Genomic DNA, 16,235 nt, shown 5'->3' on the forward strand with positions numbered 1-16,235 from the left:
TTTAGACATAATTTATGTCCTTAGTTTAAAGGGAGGGAGTTGTGAATTTAGTAGTTGAACAAAATAAAGTTGTTTATAGCATTTTGGAATATTTTTATCATCAAAACAAGAAGAAACTGGTCTGGATTGGATGGCTTAGATTCACCGGAAATGTTGACTCTGAGACAATGTCTTACCATTGCATGGTTGGACTTGGCCCTGTAGCTGGGAGTCGCTCATAATGGGGTAAGAAGACATTGCGGTCAATCTAGTTCTCCCTAATAAATGTGTTCAGTCTTTTTCTAGGTTGTAATTTACGTCAGACTGATCTGTCCCGTCGATTATTATAACATGGTCAATCACATGTTGGTTTAAGCTATGAAACTGTAAATATCAACAGTAAAGATCATCCAAGTTGGTAAGAGGTGGAACATAAACAACACAAGACTAAAGATAAATCCCATTCCATTCCAGATTCAGAGCAAGTGGAGAACGGAAATTAGCATTGACAGAAACAGTCAAGTTTATCAAGAAATCAAACGGGAAACATTAGAAAATCCCAGTGATGAAATACAGCACTTGGATTATGATGGCTTGTAGTATTTTGTAGGTACGAAAGGCATTTTTGTGACCGTTCCATCGTAGGCCTTTCCTCGGACAATAATCTTAACTTTGGTGCTAGCCTTGTGTGATCCAGATTTCACGTACCCCATGGCTATATTTTTCTTCAGGCAGGGGCTAAATCCTCCACTTGTGACTTCCCCAATGGTTTCACCTTTTTCATTTTGAATCTCGCTGTGGCTTCTAGCAGGTGGGCCTGAAGAGATGAAACCAGCACGCCGGATTGAAGGACCTTCCTCAAGTTGTTTGAGTATCACCTCAGCACCAAGAAAGCCACCTTCCGCTCTTCTCCTCTTCCCTATAGCCCATGTGAGTCCAGCCTCCACAGGTGTTACGTGTTGCTCCATGTCATTGCCATACAAACACAACCCAGCTTCTAGCCGGAGACTATCACGAGCACCCAATCCTGTCAGCCTCACCTTCCCCTCAGATTTTTCCAAGATTGCTTTGGCAAGATCCACTGCATGTTCAGAAGGAACTGAAATTTCAAATCCATCTTCACCAGTGTACCTACAATGCTCAGTGAAAAGCGCAATCAAATGTCATTCATCGCTCACTCCAATGAAATAGGAGAAATGCCAAGTTGATGAAAACGGAAATAATAACAAATTTGTAAACTAAACAGATGTGAAAGTTTGCAGTCTGAGGCCTGGATGCTTTGTTCAGATATCACCAAAGAAAAGCATAGAACAGAGTTAAATTATTTCACTCATCATCTTCAATCATTTTCTTAGTAATCGCATTCACATCACATGAATGCATATGGAAGAACATACCCAGTCCTTGTGAGAAAGCAGTGCGCCCCATTGATATCCAAAATTCGGAACTCTCCAAAATACAACTTGCTCAAATCCTCTTTCGTCAAGTGTTGAAGAGTTGGAGCCGCAAGAGGTCCCTGCACAGAATAATTAATTTCCTCATTATACATTTTACTATACGAGATATTAATCAGCTATTGGAGCAAAATCAAACCATAAGAGATATTAATCAGCTATTTAAGCAAAATCAAACCATGCCCAATTGTCAGCCTGCTTCACTATTGTAAGTGCAACAGTTTTAACTGGTGAATTGTTGGCCAAATCAGTCTAAGTTTCAATTGAGTTCAACAGTTCTAATTACCGTACTTAACTTAAACTTCTTTGAAATTGGTCTTTGATGTAAGAGAAAAGAAGCAGCAGTTGAATCAGACAAGTTTCAAATATGCAAAACTTGCAATCAAACAATCAGTTCTAGCAAAACGGAATATTTAGATTTAGTAGAAAGATAATAAGAATCAAAGGAAAAGGATTGACCTGGAGAGCTAGAAGAGATCTCTCATCATGGATGTGCCATGAGACATCACCCCCTTTAGCCTTGAATGCCTTCATATGCTCTTCAATGTGAGCAAGATCTTTATCCCTACATCCAGCATTCACCACCAGGTATATATGATCGTCGGTAACCTTGGTAATCACAGAGTCATCAATTGACCCTCCCTTCTCATTTGTAAAGACAGTGAGGGTCCCTGTTCCAGGCGCAAGTCCAGCAACATCAGCAATGACAAGCTTTTCAAGGAATGGAATGGAGTCCTTCCCCTTTAAGCTCAGCCCGCACATATGGGAGACATCAAACAGGCTACCATTCTGCCTACAGTTTAGAGTGGAGTCCATGATTGAGTCCTTATACTGAATAGGCATGCCCCATCCAGCGAATGGCACCATCTTTCCGCCATTAGCAACATGGAAGTCATAGAGAACTGTCTTTTTGAGCTCAGCTTCCGAGGCAAAGTATCGGCGAGCTACAGCCTTCTTATCACCCTGAGCAACGCGTCGGGTGATTGACTGGCCAAGTTGCCACAAACCCGCTCCTCTCATCTTAGCAGAAATATCTGATATACATAATCATAGTGACTTTTAGGCCCATGTTACAAAATACAGATAGGTCTCAAACAACAGAAATGATATACTTCTATATCTTGTCCTATCACTAAGAGCTTTTCGAAATGGGGAACTAAACATTCAAGCTACATCCTCAAATCCCTCCAAAAACAATAATCAACCATAAAAAATGTTGCATCCCACTTCATACAGACTGGTTTATAGAGTTGCATTGAGACACTACCATTATCATCAAAATGAGATACAGATATAAAGACTCTAAAGTCATCCAATGGTATAAAAACAAAGTTGAGATGATCAAGCAGGTCCCTTTACAAACCACTGCTAAATACCCCTATTAAACTATACATTTGAGTATCCACCGAGTCAAGTTAACAAATTTTAGACCGCTGAAAAATGCTACTGAATCAATCAGATTCGATTATAAGAACAATCATGTTTTAACGCATTCCAATAAATCAGAGCATTATCACCATGTGGATCTCAATCATTCAGAACCATCAAAGAGTAAGCAAGCCAATCACACAGATCTCCTAATCTTACATCATTTAATCTGAAAAGGAAAACGAAAATACAAAAAGAAAAAGAGATGCTCAGGAAAACAAACCCAATGAAATGCAATTGCACATACGAGAGAGAACCAGAAAACGTACATACTGAGACTTGGGTTGTCCTCTCTGGTATCTGTTCTTCAAATACAGGCAAATCTGAGAGCCCAAATGAGCATCTCCAAACTCAGAAAAACAGATTTAAAAAAGATGGGATTTTTATATATGTGAGTGTAAGTATGAGATACAGAGACAGATATGTTAATAAAATTTTAAGAAAAGAAATAAAGGTTGGTGGGTATATAGTGGGTGGAGGAGGGTTTTCCCTTCCTAATCGAGTTCGAGACAACCAAAACACCCCATCGTTAGCGAGTGGTGATACCACTACCCGACAAAACACCCCAATCTTCTATTCTTTGATGAAATGCTCTCACTCTCTCATTTCTCACTCCTCTTAGAAATCTTTTAGCTTTACCCAAAAATAAAAGAAATAATTTTTTTAGGGAAAAAATGTTTCAGTCTTTCACACAGTCTCAATCACACCCAGATTCCTTTATTGTGCAAGTTGATGTATCAACGGCTGTGATGGCAGAGTCAAGCACGACAGTATCTATGCCGCTCATCTCGTCCGAGGTTGACTAAAACTGTAGTAAAAGCGGGACGCACCAAGGAAGTTGTTTTGTTGGCCTTTGAATTGAGTACATAGGCATCCATATTGTGGAACTGAGGACAGGTGATCGCTTAACGACCGAAGTTGGTGAGGGCAGGGGACATTCTGGACACCAATGGCAAGAGAGTAGTAATTGAGATGGGGATACGTTTTTGCTTAACTTTGGGATGAAAGAATAAGCACATCCCAATGTTTTTGGATATCAAATAGAGATTTTCTATTTAAACCCCACACTTCTTTTTGTTTATCTCAATATTTAAATTATTAAATTGTAAGTTTTATTATTGTGTAAAAAGATAAAAAAAATATCATTCAACTTAATAACTAACCATAATACATCTATACACACACCCCACCACTCTCTCTTCTTTTTTTTCTCTCTCTCTCTCTCTCAACAATACCCAAGTGTTAGAATTCCAGTTACAGTTCTTAGAGATAGGTAAAGCTGTTCTCTTTCTCTAGAAAGTATTAAATTTCGGATTTTGAGTTTCATTTGTTTGTGTTTTTTTAAGGTTGGGAAAAAGAAAATTGTGGGGTTTAAATAGAAAATCTCTTTTAGTTCTTATTTTTTCAGTTTGGGGTGTATTTAAGGGTAGTTTGGGAAGATAGTGGGGTTTTCTTAGAAAGTGTGAAAATTTAAATTAAAAATTGGGGTAAACTTAGAACATATGGTGAACTAAAAGAAGTGTGGAGTTTAAATAGAAAATCTCTATCAAATATATGTTGGTATTTCTTTCTTTCTTTCATTTTATTTTTCTGAATATTAGATCTCATTTTAAATTCTGATTAAAAAAAAATATATCTCATTTTGAATCTTTGAACATGGTCCTGGATTGTGGTTAGCCCACTACTGCAGTTCAGTCCAAAAAGCCCGCTGCAATATTAGTCTCCTCTTGTATCCAATCCAACGTTGGGCTCATAGAGTCCCATGGACCATATCCCCATCAATTTCTTACACGAGCGATACTAAAGAACGGAAAGTCGAAAATAAAACTTTCAATGAATAGGCAATAACTCTTAATCATTTGAGCTACAAACTCCTTACTGTGTCACCAACCATTTCTACTTAAGAATCAATATCAAATCAGTATTGTCACTAATAATAATAAGAACAGAGAGGGAGAATAAATCAAAAGAGAACATTTAAATTGGGTAGCTTTTAATTATTCCATAGATCTAGTAGTACATCGACCACATGATAGTACAAATATAGAACACTCAAGGCGATCCACCACCAGCTCCTTGCCCTTCAACTGCAGACCCAGCCCCAGCTCCGGCTGCGGCATCAGATCCAGATCCAGCTCCAGTGCTAGTGCCAGATTCAGAACCGGAACTAGAACCAGAACTGGAACCCGACCCACTTTGACTCCCAAACCCACCAACATTACCACCATAGCCTACTCCACTTCCGAAGTCACCACCAAAACCTATGCCTTTACCTAATCCATATCCATAACCTGGAAACTTGTGATGGAAAAATGCAAATGTCTTGGCCTCCTTAAATGCATCACCACCCTTTTTGCTCACATCCTCATTAACCATCCTGGCATATGTAGTGCCACTGATGAATATAAGCGCACCAACAAGCACAAACACCAAAACCTTAGTAGAGCTAGCCATCAGGAATCTATATATATATAAATAGATATTCTTCTTCTTATGTGAGAGAATATTTAAGCCAAAGATTTGTGATATTCGATTTGGGACATTTGGCTCTTCGGGACAGACGCTCCAATATATAGATGAAAGAACAAGAACAGAGAAGATGGTAGGTTGAAATTAGGGAAGATGTATATATCCCACTTCATGTACATGAGTAACCTATATTTTTAGTTTTATCACGAAACATAAACATTCCCTTAATTGCTTTGTTTTTGCATGAAGTCAACTCATCTCTAACTGTCTTGGTTGAGACAGAAGAGAGAACTACTTTCTAAAGTCAAATCACACACATTTTTCATCACACGTTGCTCGAAAGTCAGATAAAAAATCACATGACATTTCTGTGACCAAGTTAATTTGATAACGGTATTTTATATGTCACGCTATTTATATATATATATATATATTTTTTTTTGTCATTTGTACTTTGGAGATCTTTATTCGTTAATTGTTATTGAAGGAGTTTAATTTTATAGATTCGCGTAGCAAGTAGTTCATATGTAGATAACTAGATATTGGAGGAGAATATTGCAAATTAAAAAAGAGGGCACTTTTTTATGAAGTTTCCACATTCTCCCTATCGATTATGTGCATGAATATATAGTCTAAGTACTGAGAGTAAGCTCAAGAGAGACATCATTCATATCTGAATTCCCAGCAGCTTTGCTGAGCCTCAACAGCACATGAGAAGCTTTCGGTGACGAGTTGAGTGATAGAGACATTCTTGCATCATTATTGGAAACTACTCTCATGCTACTTTCACTTTCTTCACATAATAATAAATCTTCAAATTCTTTATGATTGCTCTTGCAACCTGCACTCACTAGCGACACAGCTTTTCCTTGATCATTGCTCTCCTGAAAAGTAATACATAATTATATATGGAATATTTGCACTAATATATAAAATAGCTGTTTGAGCCCAGAGAGACATAGCAGCTACAGAGAGAGAGAGAGAGAGAGAGAGAGAGAGAGAGAGAGTGGTACTTGTGCATCAGTGCATCTTTTGAGTAGATCCTTGAATATGATGAAGGAATTTGGATTCTGCTCCCTCGTCACTTTTTTCTCAATCCACATTGCTTGCTTCTTCTCATCTTTCCTGTAAAAATTAAGACCACATAAGTATAATTAAGGGAAATTATAGAGGGAGATAAAATAATTAATTATAATTAATTCAGAAATGAACCATTTTGGCAGTGGGCTGGTAGTGTTGAGATCAAGCTGTTCAATGTAACAAGTTTGATTGCCTTGGCAGGGTCCATAGTTGTACATGTTTTGCATCCCATCGTTGTTTTGGAAATAATGAGGTTGATTGCTATTGATTGGTTTCAATAATAAGTTTGAGTTGTTTGGGTGCTCCAAGGCCTGGAACATACCATTCTTCTTTGCTGCCATAGCCGCTGCTGCAACAAAATATTATGTTCAATTCAATTATTATTAGCTAGAGCTTTATAAAGAATTACACAATCTCCTTCCTTAGCTTCTTTCAAAAGATGAAAAATTACAAAAGCATGGACTAAAAGTTTTCTTTAAAATTAGTCAAAGGGGGCATGCATGAGTTCATGAATAGAATATGTTCTGTACATATGTGTACCTTGGATGCCTTGTTCATGCTTCATGCTCCTGTACATCTGTCCGTCACAAACCTCAACGTGAGAAAGAATGAACAAAAATAAAAATAATTAAAAAGCAAAAAATCGCAGAAGGCAAAAACAAAAAAGGGGATTTTAATTAACTAATCATCAGATTAATTACCTGAAGATGGCTTTTAACGTGAGATATGGTAAGGCCTTTCACATTCATGATCTGTAAAACCATCTTTGGAGTAGCTCCTGTAATTTTAATTAAGAACAATAAATCATATATTAATTATTATGTGAATGATGTATATATTATTTCACTAAGAGAGATGGAATTTAATTACTTTGTTCGCCGCCAAGCCTTTCGACTGCATGCACAAAACAGTGGTGAAGATCAGGTGTCCAACGAAGGCGAGGCATTTTGGAGCGAGCATAAGGTCTCACTGGAGTTGACGACCACGACGGCGATTTCTGCAGGCCGCTTCTCTGATGATGATCAGCGGCAGCTAGCAAATGATGGTACAATACCAACCTCTGTCCAGCTTGATGATCGTCATCATCGCCATTGTCAACAGAGGAAGATGGAGACCCCTTGAGAGAGCTCTTCATTGCCTGACTTGTTTGAGAGAGAGAGAGAGAGAGAGAGAGTGATGATATATATCATGTATATCAGATGAGGCCTCTGCACTGCAGGGGCTCAACAAATTGAAAGAGAATAAATACAGAGATGACCAGTTGGTGAGAATTGTGTCCTTTAGCGGCAGCTTTTTTTTTTTTTTTTTTTTTTTTTCTCTCAGGCTCAAAGGGATACTTAATTTTTAGTCCTTGGAGTTTCAATTGGGAAAAAGAAAAAACTTTGGGACACACCCTACCCCACCCCCACAGAATTTCAGTCCTGCGCAGAGGTTGTGTGGTTTTATGTTCAAAAATGCCTTCATGATTGGATGAAAATGAAAGGTGAAAAGTGAAAAACCCAACCCAAGCCATATATATTTTTATTACTGCTATATTTATATTAGTATAGATTTTTATTACGGCTATATTGGGTGAAAAAAAAAATCAAAAAAAAGAGATGTTGTATTAAAAAGATTAAACAGGAATTAATAAAAAGTAGAGTGAGGTCAAGTAAATGTATAATTATTAATTAATATAATATAAATATTTAAAAAAATCTTTGTTGGGAGTCAATAGATGTGAAATAGTATGGGAATCAGCAAAGCAAACGTACGTTATAACAAGATAAATAAATAGGTTTGACAAGAAAACAAAGGCAAGGCAAACGTACGTTATATGATGAGCTGAGCAAGTTGCATGTCCTAAAGGAAACATACCAAAATAAGCAAGTTGCAAGTTGCAAGTTGCATTGCCACGCAATCAAATAAATATATTTTCAAACCTGCTACCCTCGCTCACTCCTCACTCTCACTCTCCTCACAGGTCAAGCTCATTCCCTAATTCCAGCCGAAAAGACTTTTCACTCCTCCCTCATAAGTCACATATACAATTAAATTAACTAATGGGTGACTCAAAGTCGCGTCTCTCATCACAATTCTGAAACGCAAGCAAGAAACAAACCCCCGTTCACAAGGGAAGTTATATCCGTATCATTCTATAATTTCTCCAAATTTCAATGCATGCAAGCAATGGATGAGCACGATGAGGGAAGTGTGTGTCTGCAGATTTTGAAACGTAGACATGCTTCGCATGTCGGGCATTGCAGGTTGAGAGACACGTCGGGGATGAAAACGTCATTCACATTGGTGGGATGGGAATTTGGATGGAAGTTTCCTAATTAATTGATTTAATTTAATTCATGTGGACAAGACCAAATTCATGACATAAGCGGAACGTGGCCTCCATGGCCATGCTGTTTCAGTAACAGATCCAGAGTCGGAGAGGCGGTTTTGAATTAGAAGAATATTCTCTCTTTCTTCTCTCTGTCTCTGTGTCTCTCTGTGAGTCTTGAGTCTGTGTGGCATGCATTGGCAGAAGAAGCATAGGAGACGACAAGTGTTGTGTGACGTCGTAAGCAAAGCTTGTGGTATTTTTATATTGTTGCTCAAGTAAGCAAAGCGAGTAATGATGGTGGAATATGGAATGAATGAGAAAGTAGCAAGCCAAACTTGTCATACAGCCAGGAAGCACAAAGCATAACACACTCACACAATGCTGCCTTGCTTGCTGGCATCCGTTTCTTTACCGTCTATGCCGGTCTTCGGTTACCTTTTCATTTTTTTTAATATAAGCCATAATGAAAAAGAGAAATCGAAAACAAGATTTCGAGCACATGGATAACTGTTATTATCATTTACCTTTATTAAATCAACTCAATTTAGGATGATAAACTCGATTACTCTGTCGGAGTTATTGAAGTGGATAACCCATCTAGCAATAACAATATTGGAAGAAAAAAAATCTAGAAGCTCAAGAGGAGCTCCCAATGAAACGAATTGTTACAATTACAAGGACGCTCCTAAACTTAGGATAAAACTATGTCACCCTCTCGTGACAAAAATTGACCCAACTGAAGCATATATAGAATCTAATAGTTGAATGGTATGAGATTTCAGAGAGGCCTAGTGCGACGGCCTCTTGCCCTGCCACAAAGCAGAGCATTTCTTGGAATTGGGTATTCATCTCTCCATGAATTTGCAGGAGAGTAGACTCTCAGATAGAACTGCTGGCCCAAATACTGCCTGGCCCAGTTCTCAGACCTCACGTTCCACATTCCCACATTGTCCAGTGCCACGTATATTGCAGTCCATGACCTCGGATACACCTGCGCGCACCCAAACAAATCCCAAAATCAAACATTTAATAATAAATAAAAACAATCCAAACAATTAGTATTTTCTTACAAAAATCACAATACCTGAGTTGTGCTACGTGCAACTGTGTCTCTCAAATTGTAACGTGCTCTACTTGCTGGTGTCCACTGTCCTCCATCCATCCTGCAGATTTTATCCCACCAATTAATGTCAAAATCACTCAAGCATATAAGACCAAGAAATAATTTTAACGCCTGGTTTTAGAACAATACGCATGATCTTACCCCATTACAAAGAATGAATAACCATCAATGTGCCATGACTGCACGGTGTCTTCCCAATTCTGGAACACAATCTCGACGTACTCTCGGAAATTCGCGTGCATGACGGAGGTCTGGAGGTAGCCGCTTCCCCCTGTGGGGTTGGTAGGTATGCTTCCAACGCTGAAAACCCCCGGAATCTTGAAGTAGTCAGCAAGTTTTAAAGGAGTGTCTGGTTGAACATATGAGACACTATTGACAGCAAACCTCTGCTTCCCATTGATATAAGGAGCAGAGTTTGCAAGCATGATTGTCCGGGCCGGCTTGATCAATCCGTAGTGGTAGGAGCCTTGGGGATTAGGCCTTGGTCCACTTGCTGTCAAGTTCCAGCTGGTCCAAACACCAACAAAATGATCAAACTTGGATTTCAATCAGATTTTAAAAAGCATTGTATGTGTAATGGCATATTTATGTGTTATGTTGATATAATGTAGCAGAGAATTTGAAGTACCGGATAGATCTTGCCTGGCTGAGGGACCAAGCAACCTGTGTGCTAGGACCCCAAGGGAGAGGACCTGAAACTCCCTTGCGCGAATTGCTGTAGTGAAGAACGGCTGTTGTGGTGAGTACCCGAGGGGTGAAGCGCGAAGAGACAACGACGTAGTAGTCCTGGACAGGCTGATCAGCTGTGACCAGGACAGAATAGGACTGTCCAAGATGGATGTCAAGGGAGTCATAGATGTTCTGGAGTGTATGAGACCCTTCTACCTCAACCAGTTTCAACTTGTGTCCCTGAATTCTGAAGTTAATGGATGTTGTAAGCCCCACATTTGATATCCTGAACCTATATGTCCTCCCTGCACACAAATTATTGAAACAATGAGGTGCCAATTATGCCTTTAGTTATAAGCACATGCAAACAAACAGTTACCCAAATGGTAGCTGACAAATTCAAAGAAAGAGCTCTGTTTGTTGAAGGGATACAAAGAAGAGGAGATGTTCATTTTAGAATACCTTGATCAACAGTAAATGTGTATCCATTCCAGCCACGACCATTGATGAGAAGCCCATCAGGGGAGGGAAGATTGCGACCGAACTCCAAGTAGCTTCGTCTCAGTATCTAAATTTCCGAAAAGAGAACATTATAAATATATATATATATATATATATATATATATATATGATGAGGAACAAAGTTTGAATATTAATAAAACCAAAATATAAACATGTTATGTGACAAAATAGAATGCTTAGTTGCTTACATAATGATTAGTCTTATACCAGTCACCAGCTAATACAGTGAAGTCTCCAGCAGGATTAGGGAAAGGAACCGGAATCTTAGGACGGCTCCAGATTCTGATGCCGCCAAACCCTCCAGCTGCTTTGTGGAACAAAAAGGACGGGAAGTAGAAAAAGCTACCAATCTGATCCTTGACTTGGATATTGTAAGTGAAGTTTTTCCCTGGTAGGATTGGACAGTTTGTGCCATAAACTCCATCCTGCCATGAGTTCCTTCTCTGCTGTATACCATCCCTACAGAAGAAACATTCAGATTGAAACTCAATAGTGTCACTTAAAAGGTTGCATTCACTTAAAAAGGTTGCAACTTAATGCATCACTTGATCATAAACATAAGACAGATTTTACTATTTATTCTTTCAAATAGGTTTTGCCCTCCAAAATTTTATATCATCAAACTCAAGTTGGATGCAAAAAGGAAGCCACCAGCAAATTATTTACAATGTGGCAGATCAAAAATCAACAAACTAGTAGTTTCAACTAATAGTCTCCTTCTAACACATTGAACGTGGTGATTGAACGCTGGTTTTGCTTGTCATAAATTAAGGATCTGACTGCACGTGAAGTTAGATCTACTTTGGCTTGTGGGGCTATACAGTAAATGCACTCTTCGAATGCCAATGTTTTCCACATTTAACAGCTGACATGCGTGCAGTGCAGATGGCAATTCTGCGAAATGGTAAATCAAGAGATATTTTACTTGATTTGTGCCCATTTTTACTAACAAATATGTCTGGATTTGGTTCCAGTAATTACTCAAGTTTGATATAGTTATAAACCGGACAGGGATATAACGCAGATGGGCTCACTATCTAGGTCTGCGTAACACTTGTTTATTTATAGAATATGATGTAGTTGTGGTGTGGTCCTGTCTGTGGACAGGAAGAGATGCAGCATGTGAAGGATCAGATTTCACAATACGAGGCCAGTCCCGGTTGCACATACATAATTTTTATTATCATGCAGTGTGGTGTGGTATGGCCAAACATGCAATAGGTTTTTTGAGATAAAGGCGATAGATTGCATTTAAGAGGTAATTTAATTTGATAACTGAGATTTTAACATTAAAACAACATTCCAAACAAAGTCATGTCCTCAAATGAATGTCCGTACCATGACTTAATAAACCCAAACCGACAAAAAGCGACTTAAAGGGCAAAAGAAGCTTAATAGACGCATGAGTTATTCTTACTTAGCATGTATGTAAGGAGATATTAGTCATTAGCAAACAATTAAGGGGAAGATTATTCTAATTTCTATATGAAAGTCAAGTTTTGCAGCCATAGATCTGGTAGAGGCTGATAAAAAGGCCAAAACTTTCTAGGTTTCGACACAAAACATTTTATCGTTACTGTTTAGTAGCTGAGAATACGGAGGGAAACAAAAAAAAGAATAGCATTTTGGAATTATATGTTTTACCCCAGATTCAGAACAGAATTACTTTCTTTTATTTTCTCAGAAAACAAACAGAATTTTCTATAGATAAAAAAAGACAATAAAAACTGGAAGACAGAAACAGAGTATTTTACCAAGAAATGAGGAATGGTTCACGTAGGTAATTGAACACGCTGATGACCAAGTTATCGTTAGTCACAGCATCGATCTGAGGCCCTGGAAATTGCCCATTGATCAAGATCCCCTGCAACAGTTATTCAAATTCAACCCACTAATCAGAAACTCCACTCCACAGACGTTGTTTTTTATTCAGAGAAAAAAAAAAGAAAAAAGAAAAAGAAAAAGGAACTTCATTTGCTCCCAAGACCAGCACAAATGCTTGAAAGATAATGGCTTTCTGTCTCAACTAGTAAAGAACAGTTTTGAAAGCTGCAATGAAGTAAGAGAGAGAGAACAGTAGACGATGGCTCTTGTGAGCTGTCATCAGTGACTTCAAGTCCAGTGCGCGAAATGAAGTGGTGCATGTGAATATTCATTGTCCAATCATCTACCGTTGGATTTTAGGTGGGCCCAAAATGAAGGTGTGAAGCCCAACTCTTATCGACTGTTTCTGATTGGCCAGTAACTTTTGGTGGTGCAAGGGAACTTGCGGTAACAAAATGGAATTGGCCAGTTACTTTTACCAACTTACCCCAAGTCACGTGCAGTTGTATTTTATTTTATAATATAGTTCTGTACCTGCAGCCTAAAGACAAAAAAAAAAAAAAAAAAAAGAGTTAAAAATATATTATTTCACTCAGATAGTCAGATTATTTTACAGTTTTACTCTACTTTTCAAGGAGTGAGTCGCCACATTTAAGATATTAAATTCCCATTTGCCGACGAGAGAGATCTCTGGTTTGATGATTCAGTAGCATCAGACAAATCAAATTTTAAGAAGACCAAATGATTCAACATAACAATAATTTTATTAAAATTTCTCCACAAGTGCAGCATCAGTAATATTTTTGAGATAGCATAAGCATTTGTCTGAAGAAGTTGTGTAGATTAATGCATGTTCAAAAACTACCCTCGCTGCATTTGTTTGTTTTTTCTTTCCATTCATGGACATTGTCACAGTCCTATGTTATGCTTCAACTATGTAGACACATTGGTGACATAATCTAGAGAAGGCTGTTCTTGTTTCAAAGACTTTGATTCGATTCTTATTATATAATATATACATTAAATCCCATAGTAACCAACGACTGGCTGTGGATCAATCAAATTAGCTTTAATAGCTCATAATATGGCACTTGCCATCATTTTCTGCATTATAATCTTGCTATTCTATAAAGATTAAGAGGAAGGGTGAAGAAATTAGTCTGTTTCTGCTATGGCAAAGAAGAAACTGAAACTGAGGAACCAAGATCCCTATGTGAGTTGATCATGTTCCCGTGCTGCTATGCATATTACTCTCTCATCATTTTTTGTGTGTGTGTGTGTGTGTGTGTGTGTGTGTGTGTCTGAATTTGGGTATTTTGGTTAGGTTATACTGGACAATGGGTTGGTAAAGCTTACAATTTTGAGGCCTCAAGGGTACTTAACTGGCATCAGTTATGGAGGAATGGACAACCTTTTAGATATCAAGTCAAATGAATCTAGCAGAGGGTAAAAACCTTCATGCATCTCTGATTCTCAGTATTCTCATGTTGATCCAATTTAAATAAGATGGTTCTAACCATTTTGAACTGTGAGAGTTAACAGAAGCTCAGTGTTGGTAATTTGGCAAGATTTTATACATGATAATCATAAGATAACAACATGGCTTTTTTCATTTGAAACACTCATCTGTGTTCATTTGCAGATACTGGGATATCAACTGGAATTTGCCAGGAGGTCAAGACATATACACTTTGTATGCTTTTTCTTTCCTCTGAGATGAAGTATCTTCGATAGTTTCGATTTGTACTTGCCTTTTATCCTATATATGAAAAAGTCAGTCTAACTACACATTGAGTACGCTGAATTATGTACATTTCAGACTGAAAGGAGCTGAATATAGCGTTGTCCATGAGAGCAATGACAGCTTAGAGATTTCATTCAAGAACACCTATAATCCATCATCAACTCAAGGTGTCAAATTGCCGCTAAGTGTAGATATAAGGTTGTACTTTATTAACATAAGTCTTCTTGTTGTCACTTTTATGATATTGTCATAGTTTAATTTGTTATGGTTTTCATGATCAAATGATTACTTTTCAGGTACATATTAAGGACTCGTGTTTCAGGCTTCTACAGTTACGCAATATATGATCGCCCTTCTGGATGTCCTGCTTTTGATCTTGCTCAGACAAGGATGGTGTATAAGTTGCGAAGAGAGAAGTAAAATCATTCTATTTATTTCCTATTTTGAGTTTCCAAGTGAATTGGTTCTTGTCTATGTTTTTACGTTGATTGAACTTGTGTTAGGTTCCACTACATGGCAATAACAGATGAAAAACAAAGGATAATGCCAATGCCTGAGGATCTGCTTCCAGGCAGAGGCAAACAACTAATTGTACCTGAATCAGTTTTGCTAGTTAATCCCATCAATCCCGATCTCAAAGGCGAGGTGTGTACCTGAAATCTTTTCTTGTGTGTTTCTGCACAATGCATGTATGCCACATTGAATTTCGATAAAAAAAAATTCCGAACTCTGCTATTTGTATGAGACTGAATGCAGGTTGACGATAAGTATCAGTATTCAATGGACAACAAAGATGGTGGAGTCCATGGATGGATAAGTTCTGGCCCCATTATAGGATTTTGGGTCATCTTTCCCAGCCAGGAGTTTCGCAATGGAGGCCCTACCAAGCAAAATCTAACAGTCCACACTGGTCCAACCTGCCTTGCTGTAAAAGTCTATCACTCTAAAACTACTATATATATTCACAAAATCTTAGAAACTCACCTGGATGATGTAAGCAATTCTATCTGGTGCAACAGATGCTTCATGGAACCCATTATATTGGGGAAGATATATTAGCTCATTTTGAAGAGGGAGAGACTTGGACTAAAGTGTTTGGCCCCTTCTTTGTATACCTTAACTCAACACCAGATGTATCAAAGGCACACAATTTATGGATAGATGCGAAAAAACAGGTACTAATTCATTTCTAGCAAACCATGCTTAACGTCAGTAAAACAAGACCTCCTCTTTTGTGTTTGTTGAAAACCTTAAATGCGGACTTACCGGTAAATTTTTACTTGGCTCATCCTAGAGGTTGTTTGAAGAGACAGCGTGGCCTTATGATTTTGTCTCATCACCCTACTATGTTGCTGCTAAAGAGCGTGGTTCGGTTTCAGGAAGATTATTCGTCCAGGACAGGTTAGTACCAACAAATGAGGATTTCTGTTTAACCAAATCCTTCCATGGCACCACTGATTCTATGGTAACTAGTATTATTGTGATGCAGGATGCATAGGACCTAAATTGTTTAGTTGCCTAATTTGTTTGTTAGTTTCCTATATTCTTTAGTTTTCCAAATCCTAGTAGGATTTCTAAGTTTCCTATTTTATTAGGAATAGGATTTCTGTTTTAGCTGGGGATTTTAAT

The 16,235-nt window shown here is 38.0% G+C and overlaps 5 protein-coding genes across 6 annotated transcripts; 1 reads left to right on the top strand and 4 right to left on the bottom strand.

Moving 5' to 3' along the window:
• Positions 1 to 421: 421 nt before the first annotated feature.
• LOC117624404 (aminomethyltransferase, mitochondrial) lies at positions 422 to 3,638 on the bottom strand. 2 transcript variants are annotated; one of them, XM_034355612.1, is made up of 4 exons: positions 3,131 to 3,638; positions 1,893 to 2,467; positions 1,377 to 1,495; positions 422 to 1,110 (listed from the first exon to the last, which is right to left on the bottom strand). In XM_034355612.1, the coding sequence occupies exons 2-4, from the start codon at positions 2,451 to 2,453 to the stop codon at positions 564 to 566; spliced, it is 1,227 nt and encodes a 408-aa protein (XP_034211503.1). In that variant the 5' UTR covers positions 2,454 to 2,467; positions 3,131 to 3,638; the 3' UTR covers positions 422 to 563. The 2 variants fall into 2 exon arrangements, with proteins under 2 accessions (XP_034211503.1, XP_034211504.1); XM_034355613.1 differs by having other exon boundaries at positions 3,135 to 3,464.
• A 1,275-nt stretch (positions 3,639 to 4,913) lies between these two features.
• LOC117624126 (glycine-rich protein 5-like) lies at positions 4,914 to 5,315 on the bottom strand. Its single transcript, XM_034355265.1, has one exon. It carries the CDS (start codon positions 5,313 to 5,315, stop codon positions 4,914 to 4,916), a length of 402 nt encoding a protein of 133 aa, XP_034211156.1.
• Positions 5,316 to 5,962: 647 nt separating this feature from the next.
• LOC117624127 (transcription repressor KAN1-like) lies at positions 5,963 to 7,545 on the bottom strand. The gene is made up of 6 exons (XM_034355266.1): positions 7,281 to 7,545; positions 7,112 to 7,188; positions 6,951 to 7,002; positions 6,543 to 6,759; positions 6,344 to 6,455; positions 5,963 to 6,214 (listed from the first exon to the last, which is right to left on the bottom strand). Exons 1-6 carry the CDS (start codon positions 7,543 to 7,545, stop codon positions 5,963 to 5,965), a joined length of 975 nt encoding a protein of 324 aa, XP_034211157.1.
• Positions 7,546 to 9,984: 2,439 nt separating this feature from the next.
• LOC117624131 (L-ascorbate oxidase homolog) lies at positions 9,985 to 12,911 on the bottom strand (the record flags this gene model as incomplete). Its single annotated transcript, XM_034355269.1, has 5 exons — positions 9,985 to 10,354; positions 10,476 to 10,821; positions 10,979 to 11,084; positions 11,227 to 11,497; positions 12,793 to 12,911. Coding segments are annotated over 5 exons (1,212 nt in total), but the record flags the coding sequence as incomplete, so codon positions are not given.
• Positions 12,912 to 14,033: 1,122 nt separating this feature from the next.
• Positions 14,034 to 16,111, top strand: LOC117624132. Its single transcript, XM_034355270.1, has 10 exons — positions 14,034 to 14,075; positions 14,187 to 14,308; positions 14,505 to 14,555; positions 14,682 to 14,804; positions 14,903 to 15,001; positions 15,110 to 15,251; positions 15,363 to 15,533; positions 15,626 to 15,781; positions 15,901 to 16,007; positions 16,096 to 16,111. The coding sequence occupies exons 1-10, from the start codon at positions 14,034 to 14,036 to the stop codon at positions 16,109 to 16,111; spliced, it is 1,029 nt and encodes a 342-aa protein (XP_034211161.1).
• The last annotated feature ends 124 nt before the right edge of the window (positions 16,112 to 16,235 follow it).

This window comes from Prunus dulcis, chromosome 4 (assembly GCF_902201215.1).
Source record: "Prunus dulcis chromosome 4, ALMONDv2, whole genome shotgun sequence".
NCBI lineage: Eukaryota > Viridiplantae > Streptophyta > Magnoliopsida > Rosales > Rosaceae > Prunus > Prunus dulcis.